General features: G+C 40.8%; 1 protein-coding gene across 1 annotated transcript; it reads right to left on the bottom strand.

Moving 5' to 3' along the window:
* Window positions 1-10,831: 10,831 nt before the first annotated feature.
* On the bottom strand, window positions 10,832-17,202 carry LOC110606545. The gene is made up of 2 exons (XM_021745396.2): window positions 16,890-17,202; window positions 10,832-14,346 (listed from the first exon to the last, which is right to left on the bottom strand). Exon 2 carries the CDS (start codon window positions 14,234-14,236, stop codon window positions 11,258-11,260), a length of 2,979 nt encoding a protein of 992 aa, XP_021601088.2. The 5' UTR covers window positions 14,237-14,346; window positions 16,890-17,202; the 3' UTR covers window positions 10,832-11,257.
* Between the last annotated feature and the right edge of the window lie 1,448 nt (window positions 17,203-18,650).

Here is an 18,650-nt window from a genome sequence, read left to right as displayed (position 1 = left end):
GAGGCCAGTGCCATCGTTCAAGGGACAGTTAAACAGTACGTGATGTTAATCCCCGGGGACAAGTGATGTTAATCTCTCCCCTCTGAGCGAGGCTGTCACAAAGAGTAAGAAGGGAGGCAGAGGCCTCAGAAGATCGAAGAAGAGCAAGTTTTGGGATCAGATAAAGTCTGGTCTGGGTTTAGGTGATGGTTCGAGCTCTGGTTCGGGTAACTCCAGATGTACGAGGTGCGGTAGGCCGCACAAGGGAGTCTATTTGGTGGGGACAACGACATGTTTCAGGTGCGGACAGGAGGGGCACATGGCACGTGAGTGTCCCGCCGCGACCTTGGTGACACAGTCCCAGCAGACAGCTTCAGGTAGAATGGCTCAGCCAGGAGCTCCAGCCATGGCGCAGGGCAGAGGCAGAGGAAGAGGGATAGCTCCTTCTTCAGCAGGTTTCCCAAGTGAAGGTCCATCAGCTTCAGCGCGGATCTTCACTATGACCCAGCAGGAGGCTAACACATCGAACCCGATGGGATCAGGTAATCTCACTCTGGTGTGTTCTGATGTGTATGTTTTATGAACCCTGATGTTTCTCTTTCTTTGTTTGCTTTGTGAGCCTTTGGGAGTTTGGGCTTGATAGCTTATAGGTTAGAGTATCCCCTTTGGGTCGGTGGACCCAAGTGTGATCCATCAGCGGCAGAGTCAGTCTGCCGGTATAATTCAGAGTATGTTGTGAGTAGATGCCTTCCAGCTGACCTAGCGGTTCTAGATTTGACTGTTTGACGTCATTCTAGGGTTGGATTGGTTCTTCTACTAGTGGTACTACCTAAGTCTGCAGAGACAAGGTAGTCAAGTTCAGAGGTCAGGATGGATCAGAGGTAGTCCTTAGAGAGGACAGAGTAGGGATACCTAGAGGTTTGTTATCAGCTCTATAGGCTCGTATGTTACTCCGGAGAGGTTGTCAGGGGTTTCTTGTTTATGTGAGAGTGTATAGCAGTCAGGTCAGGGAGCCGCCTCAGTGCCCGTTGTCAGAGAGTTTTTAGATGTTTCCCCAGACGAGTTCCCAGGACTACCACCTGTCAGGGAGATAGAGTTCAAAAGAGAAGTAATGCATGAAATTGGACCAATCTCTATCCCTCCCCACAGGATGGTATCAACAGAGTTAAAAGATGTCGTATGATCAGTTGTTTGAATTGGGAGTTTAGGGTTCCCATCTAACTGAGCACTTCACCTTGGAGTGTTCCAGTATTGTTATGAGGATGAAGGATGGATCCCTAGGACTTTGTGCCGACCACTAGTCGTTGAACAAAGTCACTACCCATAACAAGTATTTGTTACCTTGGATCAACGGTCTATTTTAAGCCAGTTAGCAGGAGCTGGTTGCCTTTCCAAGATAGATCTGGAGTCCAGGTACCATCAGTTAAGATCAAGGAAGAAGATGTGCAGAGAGTAGTGGTTAGAACCAGATATGGGCACTATGAGTTCCTAGGAATGTTGTCCGGGTTAATGAACGCCCCTACAGCATTCATGGGTCTCATAAGCAAAGTTTTAGTCGGTTTCTGGATCACTCCGTTATTGTTTTCATTGACGGTACCTCGGTGAGTTCCAGAAATGCAGAAGAGTATGCCCATTATCTGAGGTCAGGAGTGCAGATCCTGAGAGAACATGGCTTGGATGCCCAGTTCTCCAATGTGAGTTTCGGTCAAGGAGCATATCTTTCTTGGGTCATGGTATGTCGGAAGAAGAAAAGTGAAGTAGACCTGAGGAAGTTGAAGTGTAGCTGACTAGCCCAGGCCCATTGTAATGACATAGATCAAGAGCTTTTTGGGATGGGCAGGTTACCTACTGGAGGTTCATCTAGAACTTCTCTAGAGTCGCCGCTCCTATGGCCAGATGGATAAAAAAGAACCAGAGCGTTGTGTGGTCTACTCAGTGTGAAGAAGGCTTTGAAGAGCCGAAGGTAATGTTGATGTCAGTACCCGTGGTGGCTCTGTCCACCAGTAATGAAGATGTCACAGTGTCCTGTGATGCGTTCCGAGTGGAACTAGATTGTGTGTTAACGTAAAGTGGCTAGATGATTGCTTATGCTTCTAAGTAGCTGAAGAAGCATGAGTTGAACCATCTTACACATGATCTAGAGATGGCAATGATAACCTTTGCACTCAAGATGTGGAGGCGATGCCTGTATAAGGTATGATGGTAGATCCTTACGGGTCGAAAGAGCTTGCAATACATCTTGAGTCAAGGGGGAAGAACCGGTGGCAGAGGAGATGGGTAAAAACTGTGTAGTGGTTATGACTTCAAGGTTCATTTTACGGTGAGGCAAATATTTTGAGAGATGCCCTCAACCGGAAACCACTTGACGGCTATCCCATCCCTTAGTACAGTAAGAAGAAGGTCAGTAGTCAAAGAATGAGAAGAATCAGAACTGCTGTGAGTCAGCAGGAGAGTTATGAAGTTGTCCGCAAGAGGCATGTAGAGTTTCAGAAAAGAAGAGAGTTTTGTCAGAGTGCGCGGCAGAAGCAAGTTGAGGTTCTCGAGAAAGTCGAGGTTTGCTGGAGGTGTCTCCTAAAGAGAGGGTGATTCGTTATGGACAGAAAGGTGAATTTGCTCTCGGATACATTGGACCCCTTGAAATCCTGCAAAGGATTGGGAATGTATCTCACGAGCTGGATTTACCCGCTTCAATGGAAGAGATCCATCTGTTTTTCCATGTTTCCACGGTATATGAGTTCGTGTCGGGTCCGAGTGAGGTTCTGGAAAGAACCAGAGGTGGAGATCATAGAGGATCTCACCTATGTTGAGCAGTTAGTACGGACCGCAGACACACAAGTTAGAAAGTGTGGAAACAAGGAAATCCCGATGGTGAAAGTCCCTTAGAATCACCTTAAGATGAAAAGTGCACCGGGAAGACCGAGAGTTTATGCTCCAGCAATGACCGTGTCTCTCTTTTAGGAGAGAGATTTTTAGGTTTTGCTTGCTTGTTGCTTGTTTGCTTATGTATGTTTGATGCTATGTTTTGAGTTGCCTGTTTGTTTGCTTGAACATTCGAGGACGAATGTTCTTAAAGGGGGGAAGAATGTAATACCCGGCTAGATTCCGGCATCGGAATCCCTACTTTCCGGTGGAATCTCCGTTGAAATATGGAATTTTGATGATGCCAGAGTCTTCTAGAGGGGTAAAATGTGGTTTCTAAAATGTTTTTACTGATTTCATGGTTTTTAAATGAAAAAGATTTGAGTTTTGAAAAGAATAGACCAAGGAGACATTTGCCAGGTTCGGCCGCCGAAAGTGAAGTTCAGCCGCCGAACATGAGTTGGTTTTGGGAGCGCTTTTGGCCTCCAAAAGCTATGTTTGAACAAACCAGGTTCGGCCGCCGAAGGAGGTTTGGCCGGCCACTTATAAAAGCCCCTCAGACCGAAAATGAGCGAGTTTTCTCCCCATTCTCGAGCTCAGGTGTGTTCATGTCCTCCTTTGGTCATTTTCATGTTTTTCTTCATCTCCTTCATATTTTTATGAGTTCCATGGTTGTTTTGAAGAGTTTTCAAGATTAGATCGAAGTTTTGGGAGCTTGGAGACCCAAGGAGTAGTTTCCTCCCATCTCCAAGTTAGAGCTCGCACAAACCCTCGATCTTCAAGAGGTAAGTGTGGATCTATGCTTTCCCTTACGTTTCATGAGGTTTTAAGTGAGTTTTAAAGGGTTTTGATGGTTGAGTATGGGTAGATATGCATGTTAGGGTTTATGTGGGTTTTATGCCCAATGTATGAAAATGTATGTTCATGTGATGTTTGTGTTGGGGTTTAAGTTAGTTTCAAGCCCCTTGAGCATATGGGAGAGAGTATGCATGATTGGGAGAGAGTATGAGAGGTTTGGTTTGTTTTGATGGTTTTGGCTTATGTGGGTCATAAGCTAGTTATGTATGTTTCTTGATGTTGTGGGTTGAAGTTTAAACTCCCTTATGCATGGTTAAAGGTCTATGCATGGTTTTGAGAAGTTTATGCATGTTTTAAGAGGTTAGAGGCTTATTTCGGAGGGTTGGGAGACTTGAAATGCACAAAGGCTGAGTTCTGGATGAACTCAGGTTCGGCCGCCGAAGGTGGTTTCGGCCGCCGAACCTGCCTGAGGATGCATGGATTGGCCGCCTAACCTTGCCCCCGAAAGTTGAGTTTTGGCTTGAAAGCAGACTTTCGGCCGCCGAAGGTAATGTTCGGCCGCCGAAAGTAATGTTCGGCAGCCGAAAGTGCCTGACTTTCGTCTCTGGAGTGAGGGTTCGGCCGCCGAAGGTGCCGCCGAACTTGCCTGACTTTCGTCTCTAGAAGGGACCTTCGGCTGCCGAAAGTGCCGCCGAAAGTGCCCTGTCCAGCCTTTTCATGAGTGTTCTGTATGCATGTTTCCTTGATGTTTTTAGGGGTTTTTGGGGAGTTGTTTATGAGTTGTTTAGGGTGTGTTTGGCACCTCACTAGAGTCCACCTGTGTAGGATCGGACCCGAGGAACCGAGGTGTTTAGCAGTGTCAGCCGTTTCAGAGTCGGCCCAGAGCTAGTCAGAGGTGCGTGGAACTAAACCTAATGCTTTAAATTAAGAAATTAAATGTTTTTAGAGCATGATCCATGCATCATGAAATGCCATGATATGTATTAGGTTGTTTTGCATTAGAATCCACGAATATGATGCATTGCATAATATGTTGTTGATGTGGATGGATATTGGATGATCCTTAGCCCTCAGTATGAGATGAGATAATATGATATGAGATGACATGGTATGATATAGAAAGCCCAGGTGTGGCCTAATCGCCCCTGGCATCATGTATATGTAAGGAAAGACCAGGTGTGGCCTAATCGCCCCTGGTATAGTTGGACATGTTATGATATGAGTTATGTAAGCGAATACTAGGTGTGGCCTCATCGCCCCTGGTATAGTTGGACATATTTCGATATGTAGAGGGCTAATGGTGACAAGTTCATCCTTGATGTGATATGTTTGTGATGTGATGCATTCCATGATAGCATACTTTAAAATGAACTGTTTTCTTGTTTGGTTTCTGCTCACTGGGCGTTATAGCTCACCCCTCTCCCCTAACCCCAGGTTTGCAGGGTCAGAGATAGATCAGGAGGTCACCAGGCTATGGCTATGGTTTTGATGTGTAATAGAATAGTAGTGGACATGATGTAATGTAAAGTTATGTAAGGATGTAAAAGAGTTATGTTGTATTATGACATTATGTTATATTTTCAGAGTTATAGTATTCTGCTTGGCCCGAGTTGGATAATCCCTTTGTACATGAGTTTTATTTTATGTTGATATATATGTTGGACCGAGTTTGACATAGAGTATGCTGACCCTAGGGGTTCTATGAGTTCAGTCATAGTGCATATACAGGTCAAACTAGTTAAAGGTAAAGAATTAAATGTTTTATGAAAATGTTTGATCATATTTGGGATTATACCGACTGTACAGGATGCATAGTAGGCTTGCTACGGGTCCCGGCGGCCTTATGCCGATCTGGATCCTAGCGCCGGTAGCGGTCCGGATTTTCGGGTCGTTACATCAGGGATAAAGCACAAGTACGAACAGCTACTTATCAACAGAAGGCAGCTCGGTATTATAATCAGAAAGTCTAGGAAAGAAACCTGAAGGTTGGGGACCTAGCCTTGAGAAGATTAGAAGTCACAGGAAAGAGAGTTGTTGTTGAAAAATTAGCGCCAACCTAGGAGGGGCCATTCAGAATTGCCAAAGTCATCAAACTCGGAGAATACAAAATCGAAGATCTGCAGAGAAATTCAGAACCTCATGCCTGGAACATTCAGCACCTAAAAAGGTATTTTTCATAAAGATATACAATGTAACTATTATATCAAAAATATAAATAAAATTATCTTTTCTACTCTAAAAACACTTTTGAGCAAATGTCGAAGACCTCAATGAGGTGGGTGACTGGTCTTGAAAATAGACCGCTCGTACTACAAAACCGATTGAGGAGACAAAAGCCTCAATGAGATGGGTGGCTAGTCTCGAAAATAAGATCACCGGCATCACAAAACCGGTTGAGAAGACGAAAGCCATGCTAAAAGTCTACACTAGCAAGGCTATGTGCCAAAAGAAATGAAATAGAGGCACAATGCCGACCTCAAGAAAGGATCTCGACATCTGCAAGGTCCAAATAAAAATAAAGCTAGGGCATGGTGCTGATCTCAAAAAAGTCTGGTTTCAACCTCACAAAAAAGCTCGGTCCATAAGGAAATAAAGATAAAGCCTAGTTTCAACCTCATAGAAGAGCTCGACTCGCAGGTAAACAAGGCTAAAAGCCTAGTTTCGACCTCACAAAAGAGCTCAGCTCACAGGTAAATAAGGCTAAAAGCCTGGATCCGACCTCACAAAAGAGCTTGCTCATAAGAAGACAAGTCTAAGGCTGGATGTCAGCTCAAAAAAGAGTTTAACCCGCAGAAAAATAAGACTAAGGTATAGCATCGACCTAGAAAAAGAGCTCAAGCACCCTTCAGGCTTAAAGAGAAGTAAAGCCAAAGCAAAATCAAAATCAAAATCAAATTAAGGCCTATTACTAATTTTGAAATCACGAATGTCAAAGTATGAGTAAGTAAAAAGTACAACTTGGGGGGAAAGCTAGAAACAATAACAAACAAAAGTCCGGCCAATAGAAGGCTTCAGGAAAATAGAAGGAGTAAGACATTAAGACATTCAATAAACAAAGTACAAAACATAATAAGTTAGATGTTTTACAAGCAACATGTCAAATGAATAATTAGCTCGACATAGCTCGTAGACAACACACATAAAAATAATCTAAGTATGGAAATATAAATAAAATTTAAATAGACAGGGAAAAGAAAAGCAAACAAATGGAGAATAACAAAAAAATTTAAAATTTTATTAATTTAACTAGCCATTAGAGTAGGTGACAGAAGTAGCAGGGGAAGGGGGAGCAGAACTAACTAGATCATTTACAGGGTTATTATTTACATAATTACCCCTATGCAATCTAGAGGGCAAAGGAGAAGGGTTTTTGGGAAAGGGGTTGTCATCCTCTTCGTAGCGGACCTCCTCACTATCAGAGTCGAGTTTAGGGGTTCGTAGGTCAGCCAACGGACGAAGGAGGCATCCTGAGCTGCTTTAAGGCCCTTGTTGAAGCCTGAAGCGAACATACGGGAGGCCTTTTTATATACCCTCTCTTTTAACTCTGCTGAGGACTTATATTCCTCCAGCCGTGCTTCACAGTCCTACTAGATTTTCTCTTTTAACTCTGAAGAGTCTCAGTACTTCTGCAACTGCTCCTCATAGGCCTGCCGAAGCCTGTCCTCTACAGCTTGGGCATCCCTCAGCAACGAAGTACACCTCTCCTCCAAGGCAGAAACCTCTTGGCGGAGTTATTGCTGCTAAAGTCGAGATTCCTCTGCCGCCAAAGTCATGCCCCTTAACTCTTCAATATATTTGTTGAGCTCTTGCTAAAGGGCAGCGGCATGAGCATTGCGTTGGGCCTTGACCTCAGCACGCTAATGGTGGGTCTCCTCCAAGGCGGACAGCTGTGCAAAGGCTTCATCTCGCTGAGACTCTGCTGTAGAAGCTCATTAGGAAGCCCTGGTGACCTCTTCCCTTATCTCCCCCCTAGCTGCTTGATGAGGTCCTTGATTTGCCTTTAGACTTCGATAATGTGCCTGTGGGCCTCACCAGTGGCAGCTATATTCTCAACCCTGCTTTCCTTAGTGATACGTTGTTCCATCGAACTCTAGAAGGACCGATTCGGGATGGATCTCCATGAATACACCAAATGCTTGCCACAGAAAAGCAAAAGTGAGGTTAAGAAAGGTAAAATATTAAAAATACTCTCAAGAGAGCAGATAGCTTACCATAAGGAACATCTCCCTCAAACTGTCCCCAAGGTCCTCTAGGAAATGTGAGCTAAAGATTGCCTGTTGCTTGGTGGAGCAGGCCAGATGGCTGACAAGGGTCAGGAAGCGAGGATCAGAAGCATCCAGGACCCCCTCAAACATCCTCTCGCACAACATCTTGGCCGTAGAGGCCGGCGTGGACTCAGCGGTCACCTCGGCGGCATTCAATAACTTGTTGTCTGGGGCAGATGACAGGGTACTCCACCTCCTTTTTGTCTTTATTGACAGGGGGAGAAGGGGCTGCCTTGGCAGGTCCAGAGGTCCGGGCACGCTTAGCAGCCCTGCCCTCGGTCATAAGTACGAAAGTCTGGACCTACTTGGTAGCCTCGACCTCGATCACGACAGCTCCCATGGCCTGTATGGGTGGGACATCCAATGGAGCAGTCTTGGTGCCCTCTTCTAAGCTACTCTCGGCTGACTCGCTGAGTGTGATGGGCTCCTTAAAGGTTTTCTTAGGAGCGAGAGGAGTCTTGGTAGAAGCCGGTGCTTTAGAAGGGACCGATATTCTCGAGGCAGCAGAGCGAGTACTCCTCGCCGTGGGCACCAAAGCTAGAAAAGGCGTAAGGGCAGGGGCAGAGTGACGAGCTGCAGAAGCAGGGTCCACGGCCAAGGTCTCCCGGGTCACATCGACTACAGTCTTATTGGTCTTAAAAGCGGCCAGAGTCACCTTCATACTCTCTCGGGATAGGATGAAATTCTTGGGGAGCTTGATGGTATCCATTGATACTGTAGAAGCTGAAAAGAAAATACCAATTCAATTAGAGTCTGAAACAACAAAAGAAAAATATAAAAAGAAAGAAAACTAGAAAAGAATATCAGCTTCTCAGTAGTCCTACAAGTTGAACATAAACATGCACTTCTCGACAACATACTTCTTCTTTACAGAGCTCAGTTGGAGAATGCAAACTTAGTCCACTAGGTTTAACCAAGAAAAGTCGTTATAGCCCTGGGAGACCTCTCCCCAGGTGAGGTCGATATCCTAATTGATCTCTGAGATCTCTTTTAGCTCAATAACAATGAAAGCCTCATGTTAGCCTTTTATTGAGTCCTTACACCCAGCAAATATAGATGATCCAACCTAGGGATCTAATAATAGAACCCATAGGTAGAACTAACGAGTAGAAAAAAGATGCAGAACAGCTCAATAGAAGAGGCAAAACCCCAACACAGGCAAATGGACTCGAAATAACACATGAATAAGATGGTATTAGGGGACAACATATGAGGAGTCACCCTAAAATAACGAAAGACCTCAATGAAAAAAGGAGTAAAAGGGAAGGTCAGCTTGAAATCGCGCTGTTTGATAAAAAAGACCAGACTGTGCACTTAATAAATGTCTATCAAATCCGCTAGCAGTGGGTAGGGGAGAACAATCCTCTTATTAAGTAGGGATACCCTAATCCTATAGATGGTGGTGTCAGAATAGTCGTCGAAAAAGTAATGAGAAAGAGAGAAAGGGGTGATAGATGACACCAGACCCACTACATCGGGAATTCTAGCAGAAGCCATGAGAAGAGTAGGACGTACCTCGAATCAGAAAAGCAGAAATTACAGGGGAGAGAAAGGGCAAGATAGCAAAAGCAGCACAAGAGGCAGAATAGCAAGTGAAATCGAAAGCGTAAGTTTGAAAAGAGGCAGAATAGCAAGTGAAATCGAAAGCGTAAGTTTGAAATGGGTAAAGTCGAAGAGGGGTCATTTTGACAATAACTCTCCTAAAGTCGTATAGTAATAATTGAGGTTTCGGGATTTATCCTTCATTAATCATGAAATAATAAATGAGTAGGTAAAAGGGCACTTGATGATAACTGAGCCCATGACACCTCGGCTCAGACTGGGCCTGTGCTAGATAGGCTAACTCTCAACTCTATTAAGCCCAATAGTTGGGTCTGCCTCACGCATAAATCCAGAACTCGCTTTTATGAGTTGAACCAGGCTCGGACCCACAAACGGGAGACCTGACCTTGTTTATCTTTCTGACTCCGTGAGACAACAAACCCCGTGACGTTCGAGATCGTGTCTACATGGTGCCGGATGAAATTAAATAGCCATCTGACTATGAAGAAGGATACAGTACGTTCGTACGTACGGCCAACATGACTGTAGTGGGATGGTTCAAACATAGACCAATGATTATACATAAAACAAAAGAAAAAAAAATAAAAAAACAAGGAAGAGACAAATCAAGACAAACTTACTAAAATACACCTGATCTTGAAAGCATCAATAATTAAGAAATCAAATATAACTTTGTTATTATATAAAAAAAAAACTATATATAATATCTTGCATTGATACGTTACCTTTCCTTTCCAAGAGATTAAGACTATATTATCTTGCATTGATAAAATTGATATAAAAAACTAGTCAATATTTTTGAATTTTAATTAATAATAAAATGTATTTTCATCGTTAGTGATGATTTTTAATGAGTGTATTTTGCATTTATTTATATGTCTAAAAAATATGATTCTATAGCTAGATTTATTTTCCCACTGATTTTTACACGTTGAGATTATGTTTTTTTTTCCTCAAAATAATTTTAAGAATGTATTATTAATATTAACATGATGCATTTAAAAATAAATAACTTTAAAATACTTTTAGTAAAATTTAATATGAATGGGAAAAGAAGTAACTTTATATTTTTTATAGAAGTACCATTATCTTTTATGAACTGGTGAAAGCCCTTTTGACAAAAACCTCTGGCCCATAAAAGGAAGTATTCTTATTGGGCCGCTAGTCTGCGTTTCTCCAACTTAATAAATTATATATTATATTATTTAAACCTGAAGTAAATCAAGGTGGAAGGTAGACGAGACCCAAATCATCATCCCCACTCTAATAATATCTTGGGGGAACGTGTGAATTTTCCATTGTAGTCAAGCCATCAAGATGATAAAAATACCCTTCAAGCACACTAACTTTCAATAATAGGCCAGAAATGAGAACAGAAAAAATCGGCGATCAAAATTGGTCGACCATCTTCCATTCAAGAAATGTTGCAAAAACTACACCGAAGAGGCAACATGTTCCTTTAAATTTATGTGCTGTGTAAGAGGAAAAAAACAAATTATAAAAAAAAAAAAAGACATTACAGCTACATGTACCAAGCTTTCTATGACTGCGATGATCTATGAGACAAGAAGCAAATAGGGAACTAAACAAAATAAAACCTAAATTTTTTCTTCAGCAATTAATCTCATGAATCATATTACATTCATAATTCCCCATTTTTATTCAGTTCCAACTCCCCCTCGCTGAAGCCAATGAGCTTTTTGATACTCTCTAGAATTATCTTTGCAATTGCAATCCCTCGATCAGTGCGATTGGATTCATGAACTTGCACTGGAAGAGCAACAACTCTGGTCTCATCTCCATGGAGGCTGCGGATGTTTATATTGCAAAGAGTAAGGCTCCCAACCACCGTCCGGTTCCCTTCTTTTCCCACCCACTACAGAGCTCGAGGAGGGTTGAACGTTGGTCCTCAAATGCTCTTCCATTGACCTGCCTTGACCCGTCATGAAAAGTTGCCTCAAACCCCCAGGACCTCCTTCAATTGCAAAACCAGAATTCAGATCAAAGTTAAGCCGCGAGGGACCTGCACCATTTAAACTTAGGGGTGCATTGGTCATACTCATCATGAATGAGGGTTGGGAGTAAGCCGGAGGAACAACAGATGTAGAACCCAGAATTTGAGGTACCACAGGAGCTCCTCTTGAATCGACCATGTAGGGAACTGGGGCACCAGATCCATATACAGCTGAGGAGATGGACATGGTTGGTGCTGTTGTCAGCCCATTGTACCCAAGAACAGGAGAATGTCCATATGACACAGTTGGAATCCTGAGAACGCCTCCCATTCTTGCCACATTTGCATCCAGTGCATGATCCAGTGGCTTGCCATTTGGCAAGGACGGATTTTGAGGAGCAAAATCCTTTCTAACGGCGTCCGTTCTACTACCCACTTCAACTCTAGTGCCCATGATAGAAATAACTGGATCACCTGATTTAGAACCTCCAAAAGCGCTTGCACTTTGGTTGCGAAGATAGAGCCCTTGGTCTGACGAATCATTGTGAAAAAGAGGCCTATCATTCAAATCAAAGTTCCTCAGTGAAGGCTGCATAGATGATGATGAAGAAGCAGGAGATGGGCTGCGATGGCCATTCCGGGGGTGAAACAGCTGTCCTTCCATCCTCAAACCTGGTGGTGGAGCATCACCATCATCACTGATGCGATTTAAATCCAGGTTGGGTCTTCCTGATCTTCTTGGGCCCACTTCTAGTGAAGATTCCCCAGAATGCATACCAGATGAGACTGGAATGGGTCTTCCTGAGATTAAGTCCATCACCTTCTCATCTCCATCCTCAGCTACATTGAGATCAATATCAAGGCTGTCCTGTCTCTGTCTTGAACTTCTGCTGATTCTCCCAGTCTCAAGATTCTTATCGCCATCAGAAATCTTGCGTGGTGAAGCAGGTCGAAAAGCACTAGTAGCTGCTGACCCTTTCCATCCAAGAATGCCCTCAAACTGCAAAGGTGCCGAAGGAGATCCAGAAGCTGCTGCTGGCCTTGAAGCTGAAACAACTGAAATTGGAGTAGAGATGGGATTCAATGGACGATCCATATCATCAGAACAGACTTCTTCATTCAGATCAAAGTCGCATAATCCTTTCTCTGTATTAACTTCAGGTTCTGGAGCCACTTCGGTCACCTGTGAGGACTCCAACTCATGCGTGCCATTTTCTGCTTCATTTTCCACATTGTTGGAATTAATTAAGCGCCCTTCTTCCCCATGATATGCTTCAGAAGACTGATTTTGTCCAGTTGGAATGTCTTCTATAGGGAAATGTGGGTCCAGCTTCACATTTACAGAATCTGGAGTACCTGGCTCCCCAACACTTCTTTCCCTGGTTTTCTCCGAAGATGAGCTGCAAGATGGTTCTCTGAATCCTACCACCTCTCTCTCCACTTCTTGAGCAACTTGCCTAGCAACTTCTAGAGCATCAACAATCCCATATTCAAGCTCAACATCAGATCTCCTCCTGTCAATTGGACCAGGGCCCTGGGTATCCATCTTTGGTTTAGAGAACTGGGAATCGTTTCTTAAATCTTCAGCTCCATCACTGCTATGCTGTTGATCATCATCCATTGCTCCAATTTCTGCAGTTCTTGAAAAAGGAGTCCCAATATACTCAGTTTTCTCCAATCTCTTGTCACTGTCAGATGAGTCCTGCAGACTGTCAGGAGAACCATCATCTTTAACCATAGAATTATGCGCATTACTATGATCTATAAATCCCACATCATCTGTCCCAGCTTTCGATGGAGATACAGATATTCCTGCATCACCAAATGCAGTACTGTTTTGACCAGATTCAGCCTCTTTGGCATCAACATTGTTTTCATATGCAGGTTCTGCCAATATCTCTTTAGCAATGGCAACATCAACATTAGGAGAACTAGCTCCAGGTCCCACCTTACCGGAGAGAGAAGCTGCTATACCTTTGTCAGAGAAACTGACAAGCTTCCTTGAAGCATCCAACTCTGGCTCATTCTTTTGTCCCTTGGGAATGGGAACACTATGAGTCTCCGTTAAAGCAGTTCCTTCAACATCACCCCTTGGGGACTTTTCATTCAATTGAGGACTCTCTTCAACAGAGTTTGACATTAAAGATGTAGTAAGAGGTACATCTTCATCCTTTTCTGAAGGATGACAATTCGGAATTTTTGAATGTAAATCTCCATCCCTGGCTGCATTATTTTCTACATCAGCATTTCCTTTGAAAAGAGTAACATCTACAGCAGCATTTTGTGCTTTATTGTTCTCATTGGCGAGCACAATGGCATCACAAACTGCCCCTGCACTCTGAACATCATGATGAATTGTATCACTAACCCTACCTTGCTTCCAGCTATCAAACAGTGCCCTTGCTCCTTCCTGAACACGAGAGCTACTATGGTCAAGAAGATTGTTGATGGTAATCCAAATCCCAGAAGAAACGGAACTCTCCTTGTCTACTTGCAGTTTCTCCAGTGCTTTTAGAAGTGCAGTAATAGACTCTTCTACAAAACCATCAGCTGTGTCATTACCAAACTTTTGAGCATCCTTTAACCATCTATCTATAAACCAGAGTCCATCTAATTGAATAAAAAGATCAAGACAATCTTTATTCTCGGTAGCAGCAATAGTGCTTGCAACAGCAGCCCAATGCCTGGTTGCATCACCAACATTCTTCACAATACAATCTTTCTCTTTCTGCATTACAGCAACCAGCTCATGCACTCGAGAAGGGGCTGTGAGCCCATCCTTCATCTCCGTCAGTGTAAAGAAATCTTCAAGAGTCATAGTGTTTCACATTTCACACCTCCAAGTATAAAATAAGTCCTTGTGGTATACTGATCTTTTCTTTTCCATAGAAACAGTTAACTTTCTGAACAATATAATTACAGGCTAACCTGCAAGCAGGGGAAAAAACTTCTAAGAAAAAGCTCCAGAGTCCAGACTGTATGAAGTAGCTGGTTGATAACTTGATATAATAATTATTAGCTTATAATATGTAGAAATTCAAAAAATAAGTACACTAGAGAACATAACTTTGATATGGCAGCAGATGCTCTATTACTATTTGCAAAACTGCTACGAAGCAGAAAACTAAAATAACAGACTCAAATATTGAACCCAGATTCACCGAACGCTGAAAATGTGGTAGCATAAATGAGCTATTATATTTTGAGAACATAACAACAACTTATTTGTATGCTCAACTATCACCAACTAAATCCAAATAATATAATTCCATTTGTGATGTTATTCTTTTGCAGACATGTGGCACAAATTGAACCACTGCAGAAATTAAGGAATGGCTTCTCCCCTTGGCAAAATGACTTTTATCATACAAAAACATTGAGGACAGAGTTTTGACAGCGAGTATATTCTACAACACTCCCAGTGATGTTCTGATGTCTATGGTTTTGTTACAGAGCTCATGTATAAGAACATTCATATATCACATATGGAAAGCGAGCCCAAAAAAATACAAAAGCAAAAACCCCAAAGAGGAATGGTCATTAATGAATTTTCATTAAACTAAAACAATCACTAATCTAGCCTTATTTACTATTTTTTGCAATTAAAGGGCCAAAACAACTAATAAACACTCATGCTCCTTAATAACAGAAAAAAAAAGAAGGAACCTACACAGAACAAATTGCCACATACATTAAATCAATTCAGACTTGTTGCAGGATCCTCCCGTTTCTGCTGATCCTAAGGTAACGAGAAACACGTGCAAAACTGACTTAGTTTTATGTAGACATAATTTGTCCCTTGGATTTAATCAATAAATTCTTAAAAGGATACACAAGCTCATCCATTGGAGATTCCCATGAATGTCAGAAAATGTAGTCTCATACAAATTGAAAATCACTTAATTAGCTAAAGTCAAGAATCTCAATTTGATTGTCTATGTAAGGAAATGGCATCAGTTAGACATTATGTTATGCATTCTTAGGAGACGGTTTGCTCCCATTTAAGAGTTTTGTCCTTGTTAACAAAGTACAGGACTTGCTCAAGCAATCCGAGAAAAATAAATGTCTCATCTTCAGAAAAAGTTGGTCTACATATTTTTATGTTTGTGCATCTAAAAAGAAAACATCAGAAGTACAGAAAAATATCAAGCGAAACTTCTCCATGGAGTTTTCACAGTGGCAGAACGATTGGCTATTTTAGTTTCTCAAGTACTTGGCATTTGTCCTTCCCTTCTGTTTGTCACATTCATAAACACAAAGCATATTTAATTTAAAAAAGAAAAAGATTTTAAGATATGACATCCAACAAACCAAAATAAATGCATGGAAGAAAGATACTATTCAATTTGCAATTTAAAGGAAGATTTTAATTCTCCTTGGAAATTATGTAAAGACCAAACATCTTATATTGTGCATATTGGCAAAACAAAGGCAATAACATTGAAGCAGAGGCCGAATACTCATATATAAACAAAAGGATCAATATGCATGTTATGCAGCAATGCTTATGAATTCTGAATATGATATCTACTAGAATGCTGACATATGTTACATTTTTTAAATCATGCATTGCACACATTGACTTGACTATCAAGCAAACAAAGCATAAAGGCAATTTTAGAGTCTTAGAACCAGAGACACTGCCGCCATACAAATATGGGGAAAAAAATGCACACTTCTCAACGTTTGCATAAATCATAGGCAATATATATTCAACATATTTTTAAAAACCCTTCACAAACACATGTATGCGAATATAGAGACCACTCTTAACAACAAGTTCAATGAGACAAAATCATTTAAAAAAAAAAACCATGAAAACAAGCTACTCACGCCAGGTTATGAAAATACAACTTGCAGAAATGAAGAAAATGGTCAAATCTGAGGCTAATGTTTTACTATTAGAATTGCAGGACACATGAAAATCAGTTTTTAAGAGCAGCAAGAATAGATTTATTGATAGTTTCAACAATTAGACGTCGTTTCAATCCTGAAAGTGCACATAAGAGTTGTGATCAAGGAAATAGCAATGAAATCAAAGCATAAACAATAAATTGAATTTTTAGAAAAAAAAGTGAACAGAAAACAGTCACATACAATGCAAAACCAATCAACTTAAAACAGAGAATAAAAAGAAAAGTTTTTGGCTTTTTAAATTTCCTCTGAAAGGCCTAGTAGAACCACTCCAGATAAGAACACTAGCAATTACCATAAGCAGAGAAGATCGATCCCTAGAATTCAAAAGCACAAGCAGAAAACCAAAGAAAACCCTAGCTTTGTAGCTCTGTACTGTAAAATATGATATAAACTAAATGGGATTTGAGAACTTAGTTTAGATTATCAAAATTAATGCAGAGAAATATGCAATTAACAGCTCAAACCTCCAGAAATGGAAATGAATGGATAGGCATATAAATCAAAATGGAAAAGGAAAAAAAAAAAAGTAATTGCAAGCATGGCACGGAGTTTACCTTGATAAATTAATACACTGAAATGAAATGAAACCCTAGCGGAGATACAGCTGAAACAGAGAAGACTCCAGTGTCCGCGTGATTATCTGAATCAAGAACTTTCAGTCTCTGGAGAAATTCTCTCTTCAGTGACTGAATTCTTAGCTTTCTCTTTCCAAAAAGCTTCGTTTTCTTCTTTTATCTCACTTCACAAAACCCTCGCTTTGTTCTCTGTGAAGCCTTTTTTTCGGAAGCAGAGAGAGAGAGAGAGAGAGAGAGCAACGTTTCTTCTTCGTGCAATTCTTTTTTTCCTTTTTTTATTTGATTAACATTTTTTGGGTGAATTTTGAATTTTTATAATTCAATTTTCTGGTCAGTTTTAGTTCGCAATTGGGTAAATACACGAGCGACGCGTGCAAGAGCCGTTGGCCGGGAGAAACCTGGTTGTCCGGTCAATCGGTAACAATGGATATTTAAAAATATAAGTAATTTTTAATTTTATTTAAAAACTGTCAATTTTGGGTATGCTTTTAATGTGGGCCTTTTTGTAATGAGTTTCGCTTAAAGGAGGTTCAGCCGGTCAGGGAATGGACAAGCTGAAAAAGAAAGGAGCACATCCTTTTCTTTCCATGCCTTTGTAAAGTTATACACGTGTGATGCTCCTGTATTATATTTAATTAATTAAAAGGTTTTATAAATAAACAAATAAATTGTTTCTATATTCATAATCTTATTATATAGTCAAACCACTGATTATTTTATTTATATTTATTAAAAAATCCTAATTATTTTTAGCATTTCAGTCAGATAATTAAACACCGAATTTAAATTAGATAAGAATATCCTCAAAATAGCTAATAAACAAAAGATTCTTGTGAAGTTACAGTTATAATAAAAAAAATTGACATAAAATCACTCTTCTTGATCAAAAGCCCAATGAGTTTAGTCACTACAAACTCTGATTTTGGAAAAAAGAAAATATAAGTTTTATAAATTTGTTTATTTTAAATGACTGAACATTTCTTTAAAAATTCCAAATAACAATAATTATTAGCATCCTAATATAAAAGGATGACATTTGCCAGAAAAAAAGTACCATTTGGATGTATGGATTTTATGCAAATGCCTGTACTTTTTGAAAAGTACCATTTAGAGCTTCGATTTTTATGCAAATTGCGAAGCTAAACGGAGCTTTAAAGTAGGCATATAGCAATTCCAAGCCGGCCATAAAATCGTAGGAATTTTCAGATCTCCCCATTTAAAATAGCTTAAAGCTGTGTGGAGCAATAAACATGTGTGAGGATGACATTAAAATGCCAGTCCAGTATATATGATAGAAATTCGAAACATTCTTGCGTATGCATGTGATAAAAGAGCCAAAATAAAGACTGCAAAAAGAACATCTTCAAAAGGATCCAAGCTTGGCTGTTGATCATGACTTTGTTTCTTTTCACGTGGTGAGGTTAAGCTTATAGTAGTAAATTCTATATGGTTGCTTCCTCAAGTCTTTGCTGATCATATAATATTGCCTTTTGTTGCAAGTTTGGTGGAGGACCTTCCCATCCCACTGCCCATCATGGAGTACGCAAGCTGAAGCTTGGAAGCTAACATTTTACCCCAAAAAAAAAAGAAAAACAAGGGTGAATGTGGGGGAGAGTTATTAGGAACATACAACTATTTTATAATCTAAATCTTCATATATGAGATTGAATACTATGTCAAAATACTTGAATTATAAAAAATTATTTTCTTTTAAATTTTTAATTAACTATTAACAGAACA

The sequence above is a fragment of the Manihot esculenta genome, chromosome 18, assembly GCF_001659605.2.
Source record: "Manihot esculenta cultivar AM560-2 chromosome 18, M.esculenta_v8, whole genome shotgun sequence".
Taxonomy (NCBI): Eukaryota; Viridiplantae; Streptophyta; class Magnoliopsida; order Malpighiales; family Euphorbiaceae; genus Manihot; species Manihot esculenta.
Note: the sequence above shows the minus strand (reverse complement) of the source record. Positions and strands in the feature narration are given on the sequence as shown.

Bases quoted from the DNA above. Each gene is read 5' to 3' on its own strand.
- LOC110606545 (XM_021745396.2), bottom strand. From the start codon at position 14,236: ATGACTCTTGAAGATTTCTTTACACTGACGGAGATGAAGGATGGGCTC.